The sequence below is a fragment of the Hippoglossus hippoglossus genome, chromosome 3 (assembly GCF_009819705.1).
Source record: "Hippoglossus hippoglossus isolate fHipHip1 chromosome 3, fHipHip1.pri, whole genome shotgun sequence".
Taxonomy (NCBI): Eukaryota; Metazoa; Chordata; class Actinopteri; order Pleuronectiformes; family Pleuronectidae; genus Hippoglossus; species Hippoglossus hippoglossus.
The window spans coordinates 11,165,383-11,184,088 of record NC_047153.1 but is presented as its reverse complement, the minus strand read 5'-3'; the positions used below and the strand labels follow the sequence as shown (position 1 = coordinate 11,184,088).

The window sequence follows — 18,706 nt, the reverse complement described above, 5'->3', positions numbered from 1 at the left end:
GTGAGCCCATGTGAGAATACAGCAGGAAAATGTCTGGAGTGAGATTCTATCTTGCAAGAGACGCAAAGCAAAAATAAATAATATACATATCTTGAAGATGAGAAAGATGTAAACTTGGAAAGACAAGATTTGAGAGCTTTTGACAATAAGGACTGAAATCAAATTATGTAATTTCTGCAACGTTCTTCTTTCTGCTGCGTTCTTCATGTGTGAAAGGCAAATGTCCGAGTTACAATTCTCCGGACTTCCTCAGGAGTCCGTGTCAGAAAACAGCTATATAGAACACACTGTCGAGCACAAAAAGAGGTTGTAAAAGGTGAGAGGGGGCCAACGTACTCAAAGATGTTTGTGAACAGAAGGCGACAGATTTCCTATGAAGCTGCCAGTCATGCTCCGCAGAAGTCCCTCGCACTAGAGAGGACACCTCTGGCCGGCTGAGAACTTATTGATCTTAACTCTCACACTCCTCCTCTGATTCTCACGCTCAACTTTTCTCCAGCCAGCTCTCCTGTGCCTTCTTCTTCTCAAACCTTTCAACATTGTCAAAAGCAAACTGTGTTATTTTTTTAAATAAATTTGAAAAATAATAATAATCTTAATAATAAGATAAGGTTTTACTAAGAATACATGTACCTGCAAAACTGAACATTACTTCTCTTAAATCTTACACTCTGTTGAAAGTTGAGTGTGAAATGCTGGACACTTTTGACTTTCAATGAACCACAAACTTATTTTCAACCTACAGGGCTATCTCCTTTACTCATTCTCCATGTCTCAGCTAAAATGTTGGTCCTGCACTTAAGTCATGAGCTACTTTGATGAATAACAAATAGAATTTCCTGAGTTGAGTCTCTCAGGCTGAATACAAATCCTGCCCACTACACTTCAGCTGGAGACGGATGAAGGGTCACAGTCCTGATGTAGATGGTGCTAAGGACAGGAGGTTCAGGTCAGAGGAGAGGAGAAGCTGAGGATCAGTTGGTGGATGTGTGAGAGTTGAACATGAATCAAATTTGTTGAAAAAGTGAACTCCCATCACTCCCATCAAGATCTAAGTCTGATTCTTGAAAAGGGCTGAACATCTTTTATGTTCTCTTCCCTGACCTGGAGGTTAAATCCTGGGGGATGTATAACAATTGACACATGAAAAGCTCAGAGGGAAGATGACAAAAGATCAGCCAGGACTTAGTAAGTCAGCAGTGGAGTGTGAGAATGAGACAGTGTTAGAAATGAGTGTGAAACAAGGAGCAGGTGTGAGGGTAAAAATGGTACGAATGTGAGAGGGGAGGTAGAAAGCTCAGGAGAAGGTTAAGTGCAAGAGTAGCGTGCGTGGGAGTTTCCAGTCCACAAAAGCATGTTTCTATCTGGAAATTAACAGATTTAACTGTTTAGACTTGTGGATTGGGATCAGCTGCGGGGTACAGATGTTTTTTTTTCTTCTCCGTAAATTGTTCCACAGCAAAGAAACACAGGATAAACTAAAGTGTGTTTTTGTTATAGCCTTCACTTTAAATCTCCTCCCCTGACTGCTGCAACACAGCAGCAGTGTAATCCTGGGGCAACTGCGACAGTCCAAGAAATGTCCATTAAAAGGGCTTTTTTTTTATCACTAATAAAAAGGTTCAAACTTTCCTAAAAGGCAACATTACACTTCTCACTCAACAAGAAGTCTCACACTCAAATCTTTTGAGACTTGGGTTGTTTTAGGAAGGCAGAGGTTGAAACGAGAGAGAGAGGCGTTTGGATTGTTATGGCTGAATCTTTTCCTAATTTCTGATTAAGCATCGACTACGATGGCTGCTCGTGCTTTGAGCCAGAGTATAAAAACAAAGAGCTCCTACAAATTGAGCGAGACAACAGGCATTGGAGGCAAAACTAGTCGCTGCACGGTTGCGTAGCTGATGTGTTCCTGTGGCTGCTGTGAATCTATGGCCACAGAGAAAAAATGAAAGAGAACCAGATATTTTCCAGCTCAGTTTCTCATCATTCAAACAGATGATTCAATCACAATGAGATTTGAAAGAGATTAAACCAAACATTGTCTAGACAGGGCTTTTATTTCGAGAAAACCTTTCAATTCACACCTTCATACACTTAGTTGGCAGTTTATTAGGAACACCCAGATTTAAAATAGTGCAGTCTAATACAACAGTCTTGCAACTACACCTACATAAAGGATGAATGTTCATTTTTAACTGTGTTAAAGAGGTGAGTTTTAACTAGGTGTGTAATATACTGACAACTCAGTGTATGTTTGTTTAACTTCATCAGAGGCAGGTAGGGCAAGGAACGCGTTTGAAAACTTCCTACATAAAAGTCTACAGTGTGTGTGTGTGTTGCTTGAGGTACCAGTCTGTGGGGAGCTGATTGCACTGGCTCTCATTATGTGGCCAGTGGCTGTAATGGAGTGTGACAGCAGCGTGCTGTGCTCTGGATCTCTGTCCTTCCAGCCTGCAAAGCCAATTAAACACAGTCTGCCCTGCTCTCCCACTGCCTCACCCTGCTTCGCTCTCCATCACTCGCTCCTTCCTTGCTGCTTTTTGCCCCCCTCTCCCTCTCCCTCCTCCTCCAACACCACTGTTCGCTCCCCATCCCTACCTTGTCCGTCACCAGTCTCTCTGGGACCATACATGCCACCCTTTGCAGTTGACTCTTTCTAACCCCTCCACCACAACATCTCCAAGCTCAATACCTCCAGCTCTTTCCTCACTCTCTTGCTTATATCCTGTCGTGTACATTACAATTCAAAGCTCCTTGTGCACCACCCAGCCTCCCCCATGACAACCTAACACCTGTCTGTCGGTGGCTTTGCAGTAAAGAAGTGCTCCTTTGGGGAGGGGGGGCAGAGAATGAAGTGCTTGGCCGCAGGGGAGAAAGCCTCCGATGACAGCTTTTCTCTGTGCTTTTAAACGCACACGTGCACACACACACACACACACACACACACACACACACACACACACACACACACACACACACACACACACACACACACACACACACACACACACACACACACACACACACAGAGGGGGAGAGGAAAAGCGAGAGAGCAATACTTGGTTCCTCAAGACCCAGAGCAGTCATAACCACTTAGGAGGAAAAATGCCCTGCAGCACCAAAAACACACATAGTCCATTTATAGTCCCCCGAAACACAAACAACACATATACTCAAACTGTGTGTGTGTGTGTGTGTGTGTATGTGTGTGTGTGTGTGTGTGTGTGTGTGTATGTGTATGTGTGTGTGTGTGTGTGTGTGTACGCGCAGGTGGGTGGGTGGGCGGGCGTGCCTGCCTGTGTGTGTGTGTGCTTTGGTGACTGGACTCCTGATCCAGTGCTTAAAATCGGGCCCTGGAAGAGCAGTCTGTAGTGAAGATGAAAAAAAATCTTTTGACATCTCTCCTCCTCCTGTGAATCCCTCTGACAGCACCACTCATGTAGATGCAATTAGTGGCAGAATTCACTTCCTCCAAGGGATTGTGTGTGCGAATGTGTGTGTGCGAATGTGTGTGTGCGAATGTGTGTGGGCCTGCGTACAGTGCTGAAGTGTGAGTTAAGACCAGAGCAAAGGGTGGAGGAGGAGATGAGGGCTCAATACCTGTTTTGAACCAGTCGCCCTCAGTGAAAGACTCTCTGGTCTCCTCAGGCTTGTTCCAGTATTCCTGAAAGACAGATGGACCTCGAACCAGGAGATCGCCCTCTTTCCCCTCCAGACCTGCACGTACCTGTAGCATATGCACAGAGATAAAAGGAAGAGACCGAAACAGATGGTTTAGACAGTAAAAAAGAGTTTATATTAGCCAGAATAGTGTTAAATTACCATCTAGTTGATTGCTGGGTGATGAACTTTCCAACAACAAGCAAGAAAACAAATACTACTGAATCTAATCTGAAAGCAAAATACTGCATTTAGATACTTAATATGTGCTGAAAAATAAACCTATCCCACATTTAACATACACTTCTGGAAAGTATGCAGTCACTATCGGTATCAGGACTTTTTAAGTACATTTCAAGGTTTGAATTTCAATGAATTATACAACCTTTTGAAATATTTCACTTCCTATAGATAATTCAGTGTGTAACCTATTTATTTATAGATTACCCGAGTCTCTCTGTGGCTGCCCTCCGCAATCGTGGTGTTGCTTGCATTATTCATGACAATCCGAACTTCCACACCTGGGAGCGGTGACCCCACAGCCCCTGTCAACAAATCAAGCAGAGACACACACACATAAGTATCACAGTACAAAGGGAAGATGGTTTATTACAAAAAAGATGGGATGATTTCGTCCCTTTTTTAAAAAGCTGGACATATTTGGGCCGTATCGAACAAAGTGATGATCATCAGCGTTGGCGAAGCATATACGACAACGATAGTGTTCTCTTCCAAGACGGCATTACCCTCCATCTGCAGGGCATAACCGGTCACTTAATGGTTTTCTGAGCTTGTAAAACAGTGGAAACCAAAAGCCATTCATCTCAGTCGCCACAAGTTGGCTTACGTTGACAGTAATGGGGATTTCTGGGAAAATGCCCAATGCAGCCTCACCAGCATCCGCGTAAACTCCAAATAAGAGAACTGTTTCTGGACATCTGTCTTAGACTCTTAAAAACAGATCCCAGATACACTCCAAGACACTGCCATCTATCAAGTGAATTGAATTCTCAAAATGTATGAACTGCAGCACCCATGGTATCAAGTAAACCCAATAACACAAGATCATCCTTCCCTGCTTCTACTTTTCACAGATTTTTGGATGAATCTGAAGAAAATCAAAGGATCAGAGGTTTATAGCCAAGCTAATAAGTAAGGTAACAATACAACACATACAGCTTTTAGCTCTTCTACAGTATATTAAACCCTTTTCACACTGTTGTTTCACATTGTATGGACGTATGGAAAACTACAAAGCAAGCTGAATGCCAATGGGCAAGTAATTTTACATAACTGACACAGACACACGTGATGAGTAACAAGATGGGACAAATATTACTATTGGCTCTGCAACATAACACAACAATCTACCGTGTCTGGCAGTGAAAGAAGGATTGACTTCTCTTTCCCCTTCCCTTGGTAATCCTTAGATTGGTACTATACACTAGCATGTGCCAGATTAGCCAGCTTTCACTCCCACCTCCCCTTTTTTCACAATGTCCCCGCTTCTTTTACTTTTCCTGTGCATTAACATTCCCTGTTGCTGTAGCAGGAATACTGTTGTGTGGCATGGACCAAGATATTTTATTTATCTCTCATTTACAGAGCAAGGGCTGTCCAGTAACACCCACAGAATGGAGAGCTGGCGGGCACGGAGGAGTTATTTACTGAGATTGACAAAAAGTGTATCGGATGAGAATCGCTTCCTTCACCTTTAAGGTTATTATGCCGTTTCACAGACCACTGATCTCGCAGTGAGGAGCAGGTCAGGTCCTAATTAAAGACTGATCCTCTCGCTTCATATTGATCCAGTCCACTCCAGTCTTGATTGGCAATGTCTATCACATGCCCCCCTTCACATGCATTCAGTCCATAAGGGAAATGACCACAAAAGACTGATACTGAGCAGGATAACAAACAAGTTGGAGTCCGAAGATTAGACAAGCTGTGTCTGTCGAGGGCATAATCAGTGGTGGAAAGTAACAAATTAACTATTTCATATTGTACTTTATACTTCATTACATTTGTTTGACTGCTTTAGTTACTTTTAAGATTTAAATTTTACACAATTGATAAAATATCAAGCTGCTCAATTACAAACTTGGGCAGTTTCTAAAACACACTGATGCTTCAGTATTAATCATCTTATAATGCCATATATAATATCAGTATTTCAGCTATTAATATTTATGTACTTTTATTCATAAATGGGAATTTTACTTGTAATATTGCTGTATTGGTACTCTTACTGGAGTAAAGGATCTCAATACATCTTCCACCACTGGTTATAATGATATCCTGGACTGCTGTGGACAGTGTGAACAAGGTTAATTGACACCTGCAGCACAAGGTGGTTCTGGTAACTTATTTTCATTAGTACAGAAGCGGAGTGGGATGAGGATCAGGTTCAGCTGGAGGACATTCAGTGTCTTGCTTAAGGACACTTCAGGTGGGGGGCATTACTTTGCCCCTGGCCTCCCAAAGCAAATTGGTTCAAGTAGAGAGATCAGACTAAGTTCGATTTACAACAACCAGAATAAAGTTATTCTTCACTTGACTGGCTCAGGAAAACAAGGGCACAATCCTGGAGCGAGACCTGGTTCACAGGAGAGCTCACCAGTGAACTCCTGGTGACTGGGCCCTTAATCCCTGAAGCCATGGAATTACACAAAGTCAACACCCTGGGTTCACCACAGCAGGAACAGGCATCAGGTTGGGCTGCAATGAAAGCCGGGCAACAAGCCAGGTCAGGGGCCTGAGCATGCTGATCCCTGGCCTCCTCCTCCAGAAGAAGCTGGAAAAGGTTGCTGGGGACAGGGACATCTGGACTACTTTGCTTGACCTACTTCCATGACAACACAACCCTAAATTAGCGGCACAAAATCGATGGCTTTTGTTTTATTTTAGTATAAAAATGTCTGTAGCAATCATAATGACATAATAACCAAGGATTAAAATTGCCCTTGGGAACAAACCTGGTAAAAATAAAGGGATCATCTTGAGTTCTTCTCCAAGTACAACGAAAAATTGCAAACTACACAATTACAAAAACAGCCTCCACAACCTCAACGGCAAAGTCTCCAAAATCAATCAATAGTATAACTCAGGCAATGTGTGGAGCAATAAGGAAAAGGGTCCAAATAGTATTGCTCTACAGTTATTCTTCAAAGAAGCTGTAAGAAAGACCAAATAATCTTCAGGGTAAATGACATAAAGGTTTGGAAGGACAACATCTGGAGGAAGAGACTTCGGGCGAGAAGGTGTCTCTGTTCTCTACGCACAAAAAAAGAGACTGAAAATAAGGAAGAAAAAGATTTATGAAGATAAAAGGGGCAGCAGAGTGAGATAATAATGAGATGGAAAGAACTAGGGTGAACTCATCTCACATATTTACATCTCAACAAGGGCAACGTGACCTAGAAAGCCACGCTGCTGTTAATCTGGAATGCTCCAAAACTGTACGCTACACAACAAAATCAGGCCAGTTAGATGCTGTATTTACAGTCGGAACTTATTAATAAAATTGCTGTCAATAAGGTGCATTAAAAGCTGAGTTGTGTGCTACTTAGTTGGCGAAGGACAGAGAGAAGAGAAAGTGAGTGTGTGTAAGAGGAGCATAGAGAAGGTGACTCCACTCCACTACTCTTCTGAGAGTGTTTCCTACGGTTTGCTATTGATCCATTTTAACCTACTTAAAGACAAGACAGGAACACACTGACTCAAACAGCCACAAGCTCATGACTGCATACACTTACATATACAAACACACCTAGGCACACAAACATGCACACATCCTCCACAAGTCTCAGCGCTGCAATGGAAACATCAATAGACCTCTTGAAGCCGTTCTTAATAATCACCCGAGAGGAATCAAACACAACCTGTTCAGTTTATGCCAAACATAACCTGACAAACAAACAAAACAATGCCCCAGCAAAACAGCAGACAGAGGATTACCCAATCCACTTGCAAGCTAATTAGCTTTACCTGTAAGAGGAAGAGTTGGCTGGGGAACAGGAAGGGAAGGAGAAGATGGGAAGAGAAAAGGAGGGGGGGGGGGGCAGGCAAAGACGGGAGAAGAAAGCAACCGCCAGTAGTCTGACCTCATTTCCAGTCCCTGTCTTTGTTGCTGCATGTGTGAGGGAGGTGTAGTTGGGATCGTGGGGTTTTTACCTGACATCAAACCAGAGAGAACTTCCTATGATCAAAACACGACCCACGAAGCTGAAGCACTGAATCAAAGTGGTGAGGGAGACGGAATCATATCAGAGATATCTGAGATTTGCGAGAAAGAAAATGAAAAGTACCTCAATCTGTGGTGAGACCAACGGTTCAGTTTCTTTGGCCAAAAGTGCAGAATAATCCCAGAAATGTGGCTCAAGCTAACATGCTGTCGCTGTTTTCTGTAAACCTGACCAATAATGCTGTGGTGCAAGGTTGTGCTTTTTAACTTCTTTTGTGCCAAGGAAAATGTCCATGAGATCCCAGAAGATGCTACACATTAAAATCTAACATAAGTTGAAACATTGATGCTCCTTATCGAGTTTGGAAAGTGAATCTTTAAGAAGGGGTGACTGGCAACCAATTTCACTGCCAGTAAAACTATGAGTTCAGTTTCACTGAAAGAGTGATGACAATGTTTCTTAAGAGCACAACACAGAACATAAAACAGCATTTTTATAATGTGAAAGCCTTGTTCCAGCATTTGTAAATGAAAGACAGACACATGACTAATGTTTGATGATCTGAGTAAGAGTGATGGTGTTCAAGCCATAGACTGTATATAAAGAAGGACAGCTTGTCTCCACTTCCTCAGCAGTCATCACTGGTTAATACCAATGACTGTTATAATACCATTCAAAACTTTTAGTTCTGGCTTAATTTCCTACCACTGAACCAACAGTTGGCACAGTTGTGTTTGTGCTGTCAGTCCTTTTACACCTGAGGCAGTACATTATTGTCACTTATTGAAGTTAAGGATTTCAAATAAACCAGTTTGAAACAGAGGTGGTCTGACAATGACCTTTTATCTTACTTTCACTTGTTTGCCTCTTTGTTTTTCCAAAAATCTTTTTTGTGTGGGTGTATGCAGTCAGTCAAACTTGTGTACCTGGGATGCGTGGGCCTTTGAGAGAGTTGGACAGCGCCATGCCAATCTCAGTCATGCCGTAGCGTTCCAGCAGTGCGTGTCCTGTAATTTCCTCCCAGCGCTGCAGAGTGGGAAGAGGGAGAGCAGCCGAGCCCGAAACCATTAACCTGGAGGGAGAAGGCCAGACATGAGGAAAACCCTCCAGGCTCCAAATAAAAAACTTTCTAGGCTTTAATATGCCATAAAAAGACATTGTGAAACATCCTCATTTACAGTCTGTTGGGACTGGAACTTAAAACTGTATCAGGGTAGTGATGACCTTAAAAGTTGATGAAACATCAGAGAAAATTTGCTAAAATTTAAAAACATGTTTTAGATTATTATTTAATTGCATCAAATAACAAAAAAAAAAATCAAACTTACAGAAAAAAAAGCACTTGAACAAACATCAGTGTGACAGGAACTAGCTAAAACTGCTGCAGCCAAAATTTATTCAGCTTGTACTTTTACTTTTTAGAGGAGGAGGTGGAATTTATAACCTGTACTGCAGCCATCCACCGATCGAGACGCTTTGGCTTCACTTTTGGGGAGCAGTCATGTCGTCAATCTTTATATAAAATCTATGGGTACAACAAAAGTCTATTTTTTTTTATATTGATGACCCATTGTGCTCTCACAGTTTGTGATTACTCTCTGAAATAATGAAGCTTACAAATGTGTTTGGCATCACTGGCCAAGTGTCACTGTCCATGGTACTGAAACGTGGATTTAGTTCCTAATTATGTTCAAGCATTCTATAGCATTTCAATTCTTGTTTTGTTGTGTATGATCACAGCCATCGTCTGTCCACATGAGGAAAGCAGTGAAAATATGACACTAGTTAGTTTATGAATTACATTTTTTGTGCTAAAATATTCCAAAATTGTGATATCGAAGTTCAATATTTTTCCTGACCCAAGTCGGTGGAGGTTGTCATTTGTTCAACACAACAGTCCGACGCCCTGGTGTCAGTAATCACCTCAAATAGAATCGCACCCTGCATACACGTATCCACAAACACCTCTACCCATGAGTGAGCTGACTGCCATCCATCCCACAACCAGTACCTGATCCTTTCTTTGCACACTGCTTTGACAAAGTCCTTGACATGAGGCTGCGTGAAGTGCTGATCATAGTACTGGATCAGCTTAGAGTAGATAGTTGGCACGGCCATGAACACATTAACCATGGGAGCCTTAGAGCTCAACAGCATCTCCCACACCTGCAACGCAGCAAAGAGAGAGAGAGAGAGACAGAGAGAAAGGGGAGAGATAAGCACAACACTTAAGTGAAGAGGGAGGACAGAGATAAGGATAGGTAAAAAAGGAAAGCAGTGTATATAATGGATGGAGCCAAGCAAACTAAATTATAACGTCCAGATGCATTCCATTAGGGCATGTGATAGAGAGGTGTGATTTTTATTTTCCTGTATTTGATGTAAATGGCAGAGTATAGTCCAGACAGCAACCTTATTTTAAAGCTGTCAACACAATGCCAAAAAAAGACAAGAAAATAAGTCATGGTTTGTAAAGGTCAGGGAGAGGAAAACAGCAGATCGCTGTGGGCCAGTGAAAAGGCCTCTGTCCAGCTACTGTTGACAAATGTGCTTTTTGACTATTACAGAGGCTTTACACACACACACACACACACACACACACACACACACACACACACACACACACACACACACACACACACACACACACACACACACACACACACACACACACACACACACACACACACACACAGCCCTTGATGAACATAAACATACATTGTGAACAACATGCACATATAAAAATACTGTTCAAATATCACATTAACTCACTTGTTCAAGGACAAAGCTGTTTCACACACCCAGCCCCACCCACCCACCCCACTCCAACACACACACACACACACACACACACACACACACACACACACACACACACACACACACACACACACACACACACACACACACACACACACACACACACACACACACACACACACACACACACACACACACACTCAGAGTCGTCTGGGTGCATCGCAGTAGACAACGGGAGGATGGGACAACAGCATGAATTAAGTGAAGGTGAACGACAGCTTCCCTAACTCTGGTCTCCCCCCTGGGAGACAAACGCTCCTCCCCAGCTGTCTCCGCTCTCCTCCCCTCCTCTCCTCTCTTAGTCTACTTAAGATCACTTCTTCTTCTTTCATTCTACCTCCATTTACCCAGTGTGTCTTCTTTATTCTTTACTTTCATCTCTGACCCTGCATCTTCCCTTCATCTTTGGCCCCCCCTTTACCTTCGCTCCCTATCTCACATTCACTTACCTTCTTTCTCCATTTCGTAATTTCCTGCTTCGCTGCCTCTGCAGTCGCTCGCTCTCTCTCTCTCTCTCTCTCTCAAACACACACACACACCAACTAGACACATACAGAGAAAGATGCAGTCTCTCCTATCATCACTCTCACCTACAGTACCACCACATCCCTTCCTAATGTGGCAAACACTTCTCAACTCATCCTTCGAGTCACCTCATCGTAGAATACACCAAATTTTTCACCTATTAACTCCTCCATCACCTCTTCTGCGTCTAATAAAGAATATCTAGATAAATACAACTCAAATGATTGTTTACAGTCTATACTTGTGCCATTTCTCACAATATCATTAGATGTGCCAGCGTTGACAGTTCACCTGTGCTCATACAGAATCAAACTTTGTGCAGAGCGAGCAGGGTTATTAACTGTGTGCCCTGACCATTCTGGGTGGTGTCTATCAAGTGCAGTGGAGCGCTTCCACCAAGTCCAGTCTAGAGGGGAGAGGAAGGCAATTTATGTCTGTCAAAGAGTTGGCCTCCACCTAGGGGACAGGATGTGGTGAGAACCCTGAGCCATGGACTGCATCCTAAATAACTGTATGAGCTGCTCAGCGCGGCACTCAAATACGTCAATTCTTCTAAAGAACAATCAGATGTTGAAAAAGTATCAAAGTTAACATTAAGGGTTTACCAGATTGTATCATTTACTTATTTCTTTATCAGCTTTTTGTGATGGATCAGTACTTTCAGAGTGGTTTTACTCTCCAGGGGCTTTTATTAAAACAACATTGATGCATTTGGCTTACGTTGCGTTACGAACAAGGTACAAAAGGTACAGTTCTGGTATTGGTTACGAAGGTGTGTCGAAAGAACTTGCAGCTACACTACAGGCTCGTAAAAGCCAGTAGGCTTCATGCTCTCAGGGCCATGAGACCATTGTGTGTGCAAATATCCATGGAATTCATCCAATAGTAGCTGAGATACTTTTGTCTGGAGAAAGTGGTGGATGACCGACAGGCTGCTATATGGACTTAAATTGCCATCCCTAGAGCCAAAACACTGTCAAATGCTTTATGCCCCCCAAGTCTATTCAACCTGAACCATTAGTGTATAAAATATCACTTTAGAGATAACAGTGTTGACTTTGAATTATAGAAGAGGAAGATGTGAGTGTGTAAATAACGCCTCCATCAATCAACTTGATAAAATGCCTTTACCTGGTAGAACACAAGAATTTGTGCATTATCAGTTCCTTTTAATAAATATCAATGTCAATGTCTGCAATATTTCATTTGTGCTTTTCTGCTATGTTGAAGGAATAGTTCCATACTGTTTGAAATACAGTATTACCTGTTGAGGTGGTCAGTGGGATTCAAGTAACCAAAATAAGACTGGTGTTGTAAACCCCTGGATGAGTATCTGCTCACGTCAGTCTGTAAACAGCACAGTTGAAATAGACTTAACAGCGATTTACTGGATCACAATTCCTGGGCTGAAAATTTCTGCCACTATCTCCAGGCGAAATCAGTAAAAATCAATGGTGGCCTCTGCTGCCCGGGCTACCCTTCAAAGATCTTCGGGGAGAGAAGAGACAGACTATCGATCACTTCATCAATGTACTGTAACTTCAGCAGGAGGAGAATAAAGGGTTTTTTCTAAGGTTGAAAGAAGGGATTTTGTGGTTTGGTACACAAGGTCAGGGATAACAGTAGAATACTGATAGCTATAATAACAACGTAGCAATACCCCTGTTGACTGATGCATACATGTCCTATAAAGACCTTTACTTTCCCTCTACTGTCACTGCCATCAAGCTGCCGAGGTCCTGACGAACAAACAATCACACATATACTATAGGGAAAACACGTGCATCTAAACCTCTATACACACGCTTAGCACCCCATCTTCCCCTCCCTTCTCCGGGCCAAACAAGCACTATCATCCTTCAATGTCAGCTCATCGATTGATCTGCTGCTTAAGCCCCTGCTGTGAGTCGGCATTGGTCAGATACAAAGCCACACAGGGCAATTCATCACTGAGCCCCAAACACTTAGTTTGACAGGCGGGGGGTGGGGAGGTGGGGCTGTGGGGGACTGATAGAGGGAGAGACAGAGAGGAGATGAAGCGAGGAGAAAAGAGGGAAGAAGAAAAGTAAAAGAGGAAACATAGAGAAAGAAGGGTTGATGTGGAAATAGCTCAAGGTCTTTTTCAACCGTGCAACACTTTGACCATGCCGGACATCTTCTTTTTGGCTCCTTCAGTCTCCCTCCACATTACAACTGTAAATCTGCCTCTATTGGTTAATGAAAGTTACACTGTACCAAGAGAAAGAGTTGGAAGAAGAGGATAACGAAAGAGATAAAGTGCAGTCTGGACCTTCTGAGGCTGGAATTCAGGCAGCATGATGCAGGTGGCGCCCACCCAGAGCGGGCACAGCAGCTTGTTAACGATGCCATGCACGTGGTGGAGCGGCAAGGTGTGGAGGATGACATCATCTCTGGTCCACGCCCACTCTGAAACCAGACACTGTACCTGAGGGGGGGGGAGGAGGAAAGAAAAGAGGGGTGAAGGGTCAGACTATTTCATCATCTTCAGAATAAATCATGTCAACCGGCTCCCACTGTTGAAGACATGATGATCTCCCTCTTGCCGTCAGTTGGGACATTTCAAGATTACAGAAATGATTCCTGTTAAATTCTTCACCACTGTACTAGGGCCCTCTGGTCGTATGTAACTTGTTGTGTGTAATGGTAGGTTTTTATCGATGAATACAATACATTTCATCTTGTCCTTGAGGAGGATGAATTTAAGAAAAGCATCATGTGTAAGTCTTCTGATGAAGTTTATTTGCTTCACTTTCTGTATCAATGACTTCTGAAATTCCCAGAATTCAATGAATAAAGACATTTAATCGATAAATGAAATAATCAAACCGCACTATGTTCTAATATCACTCCTGTGACATCTATATATGTAATTAATTTCCCCCTATGTGGTATGTAAACTTATAGATAAAATTAAGTACCGTTTAATTTTCATGTTTCGAAACTACAATTGTAGCTGCTCATGATGTCACACCATCATGATTTTAGTAGTTAACAGAAATAAAAAGAATAAATATCACCAACAAACAATAAAACGGCTCAGAAATGCAACATACAGCAACAAAAACAGTTATGAAACACTTTCCAACCTCTTGAATCACTTTCATTGTTCAACATTAACACAACTAGTCTGTTGTGTCATTTAATTGCACAAATTCAGAATCTCAAGTAGCTTTTGACTATTTTACAAGGATATTCTACTTGCAGTTATTTCAGAAATGAAGGATGTGAAAGTCTTATTTCATCAAGACAAGAAAAAGGAGTTTTATTTCTATATGGTAGCACCAAAGCAACATTTTCAGATTTTATTTATTTGTAATATTAAAACTGAAAATGGGTTGAAGTTTAAAAAAGCACCCCCACATGAATTCAATATTACACAAAACATTGTAAATATGAAATACTGATTATTGAAGGGGTGTTATAAACTAATTAAATTATTTGAAACAGGTCTATTTCAAGACTATTGTGAATAAAACAAAAAATTAGACAACGCACACAGCTCGTTATTTTAATTAGTTTTTCAGTCAGTGTGCACCAGCTGTATCATGCTCTACTGGGTGAGAGTGGTGAAAACCCCTTTTTCACCGCAGACAAACTGGAAGTCTATTAATCTATGACAACCAGGATTTTAAATGTATTGTTTGTTACCAATGTAGTTATGGTTAAAAAGACAACATTTACCATGGCTTGGATGGAGCTGTGCGTATGTAGAACCCCCTTGGGTCTCCCTGTGGTTCCGCTTGTGTAGATGATCATAGCTGGTCGATCAGCCCAGTCAGTGACGGACGTCTCCTTCTCCTCTGTGTCTTCCACACCTAAAGTGCCCAGGTCAGACGTAGGAGGCAGCGTCAGGCACGGCAGCCCCAGCTTCAGTGCCAGAGGCTCGAGGATCTCGGCAAAGGGATGCCCCGCCACTAGCAGTGAACTCTGGGAGTCAGAGATCACATACTCCAATTCCGACTGAGGGTGTTTCCTGTACAGTGGTACTGCTGTCCCTCCACTCATCCAGGCTGCCCACTGTGCCACTGTGTATGACGCGTCATTAGCACACAGGAAGGAGATTCGTTTTCCTTCCAGACCTGCAAAGTCAGAATTGAGAGCGGTGCTGATTCTACCTGCAAGATCTAAGCTGCTGCAGTATAACTGCTTGTAGCTGTGGCTGCCACTGCTGTCTATAACAGCGAGCCTATCTCCAAATGCTGGAGCTCTGACAAACGCTGGCTTCTGGTTCATCCTCGATGACGGGGCGGAGGTCCATCTGTGAGCGCCCCTTTGAACCAGTAGCCATTGCCTGGCCTTTGATGGAAAACAGGTTCTGTGAAGAGTGGCTTTCCAGTGAGGCACAGTCCGCTTCAGAGAGCGACGGGCAACAGCAACAAGTCCTGACAGCATGTTTGAGACTCAGCTGTTCATACCCTCCAGAGACTGAACCTCAGGATGGCTTCACTCTCAGTCTGCTCATATCAGACGAGATCTGGGAGGTGACAGGACAAAAAAAAGCTTTAGAGCTTTGTTGTATCACGCAGCTCACAAAGATCAGCATCTTCTCCCACAGGAATGTATGACTTTGACTATCCTCCCTGTGTACCACCTTTTACTTCACTTTTACACATGGTAAACAGTTAAAGGGGGAGATTGAAAAATGCACTGATACAATTATTGACAGAAATTACAGCAGGTATTAACTATTTTGTCTTGACCATTATTAATGAAATTGAAGACCTATGTCAACTAAAACAGATATGAAAGAATATCGTCCCAGTTACCCAGAATTATTCACACTTCCTAATTAAAGATAAAGTGAAGTAGCCAAGTACTGTGTGTAATGTTTTAACATTTGTAAAACTTTTTAAAGACCTAAAACTCAGATGAATACATTACAGACTTTTTAAGGCCCTGCAGAAACCTGTTAACGCAGCAGAGAGATCCTGACTTTTAGACTCAAGTTTGTTGAAAACTCACAACACTGGGTGGTATACCTACGACTCCCAGCAGTCAGTTAGAACTGAGGAAGCCTCTTGGATGAGAGGTGACATGTCTTCAAGAAACTCAACCATGTCCAGTTTACCTGTTTTGTAGCACTTGGATACTGGGTCCCTGTCCTACAATCATTTTCAACATCGTGGTTTTCTGGCTCAGACTCTGTCAGACTTGCACGCCTCCAGAGCCACAGACGACATGAGGCAACTGTTTACACAGGCAGAGCAGTGCTCTCTGGGACAAGAACTCTGCAGCTGACGTGTAGTGTCTTAACAGTGTTGAGTTTCCGGACTGTTTATTACACAAATCTACACAACAAAAATGATATAAGGTATATTTCAGAAATGTGTCTGTAGATGTGTGACTGCCTCCACTGTCTATGATGTTTTCAATGAACAACTTTGTACAGCTTCAGTTATTTATCTTTAAATCTGTATCTTATACATGAAATATTTGTATTGTAAATATCTTTATAAGCACAAACTTCTTTATAGTGACAACTTTCTAGTAGATCTGGTGACTGGACTTTCATCTCACTGTAGTGAACTTATTCTTGACTTATTTTGACCTTTTATTATTCTTATGCTCTTGTGTTTGAATGTTTTGTGTGATACTGGATTCCTACATTTCCCTCTGGATCAATAAAGTATCTATCTATCTATCTATCTATCTATCTATCTGTGTGTCAATATTGTGAGTTATTTTTTACCATTCTCATAAATCTGTTCACCATGAAGAGACTACAGCCAGACTCATTCCACAGATACTCCCTTCTCTCCTAGCAGTACCAAAGGTCAGGTTATAGATAAAGGGGCAACTAGCAGTACATTGTAGTGTCTACGCTCATGGACTTTCATATCTAATTCAGATGCCCAGACAGAGAGGCACCAACTCCCAATTCTTTTGCGTATTACATCAGTGGCTAGACGTAAAGGTTAGGTATGCATGCTTTCGTGGATGCGCTGTTGGGATGGGTGACGCAAGATGAGGGACATGAATTGGGATGCTGTGGGAGACATCTTCAGACTTGGGGGAGACAATTGCTCATGTTAATCTGTTGGCGTTTGTACATCAAGTCTACATTAAACCCTCCTGCATAAGACACCAGCTGCTGCCTGAGTTCTCCTTTCACCAGAAAACTTCCAGCACAAATATCAAGGTTCAAACCCTTTTCTCAGTAGCTTCCTGAGATATTAAACATTGAAAATGGCGATGAAGCGTCTGTGTTTATAACCATCACGTCGTTCAGAGCAGCTGTAACCGCTCACATCAGGTTCAACAAGGACAACAACGTCAGAAAGTTCAGCTAAACATAACATTTGACTTGTTTCTGTGACTGACAGCGACTGAAGGAGACGACACCACTCAGAGGAACAACACGGAAGATTTAAACGATCCATTTTTCCGAGAAAAATCTCTTTACTAATGTCTGTGTTCCGCTGTGAACACATTTTATTCTGTTCACACTCACCTCAACAAGAAGCCGGTGCCTTGTCGTGAAGGACGGTGCACCGGCATTAACGTTCCGACATGAAACCAATACTGCTCACGATGGTTCCCGCCTCGTCAGTACACACAGATATCATATATGATGTCAATATCGTGACAATTTAAAATGACTGATATTTTAATAACACTGTACTTAATTATTTAAGATATTTCAGTGATGATGTAATTTGTCTTCCTCTAAAAAAAACGTAAAAAATGTTATTCAAACATGTTGCCTCATTGAGATTGTGATACCTGGGTGCATGAATAGACATATGCATTTAAAACACACACACACGTGCGCACACACACATTGGCCCATTCATTTGGACTACACTATTAAAATTATTCAATAAAACAGTAGAAAGTAATTTGCTGCTCACTCCATTTAGTAAAATCACAGCGTCGTAACACGTGTCACAGATAATGTTGAAATATCCTGTGACCAGATTGTAAGAACTGTGTTAATATGACACCAGAGGTTTAGAGACAGTGTATGAGGCTTTATATCAATAACAATATAATGTCATTCCCTCCTGTTTTGTTTAGTATAAACTTCCCACCTTTTCATATAAAAAGCAAAGATTAGTGAGGAAATGATCACCTGTGATTAAAGCACAGTGCTCCATGATGCTCAGATTGTAGATTGCAGGACCAGGGGAGAGTCTGCTCTCCAGAGACGGGGACAGGGGACCAGACAGCGCAGCTACCCCACACAGATTGGCTTTAGATCACATGCCAGTCCTACCACACTGTGTGCCAACTAGCTTGGCTGGCATCATCATCACAGTGCAAGTAGGCACATTCTGCCGCCAGCTGGCAGTCGCGGGCCTCAGATAAGAGAATGGTACAGACATGGCACACGTTCAAAAAGTTTTCATCTCCCTTCCCAAACCCCCTACACTGCAAACGAGGATGGCATGTTCCTAACCAAATTGCAGCCTTTGTTTCGGAGAACTCCCCTCCACTCTCAGGAATAGTATCGTCAAAGACCACTCGTTCCCATTCGTGGGGGGAAATGCTATTTA

The 18,706-nt window shown here is 42.4% G+C and overlaps 1 protein-coding gene across 3 annotated transcripts in view; it reads right to left on the bottom strand.

The window, feature by feature from the left end:
• acsf3 (acyl-CoA synthetase family member 3) overlaps positions 1-17,730 on the bottom strand; it is a 29,048-nt gene extending 11,318 nt beyond the window's left edge. The window contains exons 1-8 of one of the 3 annotated variants that reach the window (XM_034579139.1): positions 17,662-17,730; positions 15,326-15,684; positions 14,892-15,235; positions 13,480-13,635; positions 9,856-10,010; positions 8,771-8,916; positions 4,108-4,205; positions 3,601-3,727 (exon numbers count right to left, since the gene is read on the bottom strand). In XM_034579139.1, coding sequence (XP_034435030.1) covers positions 3,601-3,727; positions 4,108-4,205; positions 8,771-8,916; positions 9,856-10,010; positions 13,480-13,635; positions 14,892-15,235; positions 15,326-15,602 — 1,303 coding nt within the window. In that variant the 5' untranslated portion in view covers positions 15,603-15,684; positions 17,662-17,730. Of the gene's footprint in view, positions 1-3,600; positions 3,728-4,107; positions 4,206-8,770; positions 8,917-9,855; positions 10,011-13,479; positions 13,636-14,891; positions 15,685-16,189; positions 16,320-17,661 lie in introns of those variants that run through there. The other 2 variants (XM_034579137.1, XM_034579138.1) reach the window with 2 other exon arrangements.
• Positions 17,731-18,706: the final 976 nt, after the last annotated feature.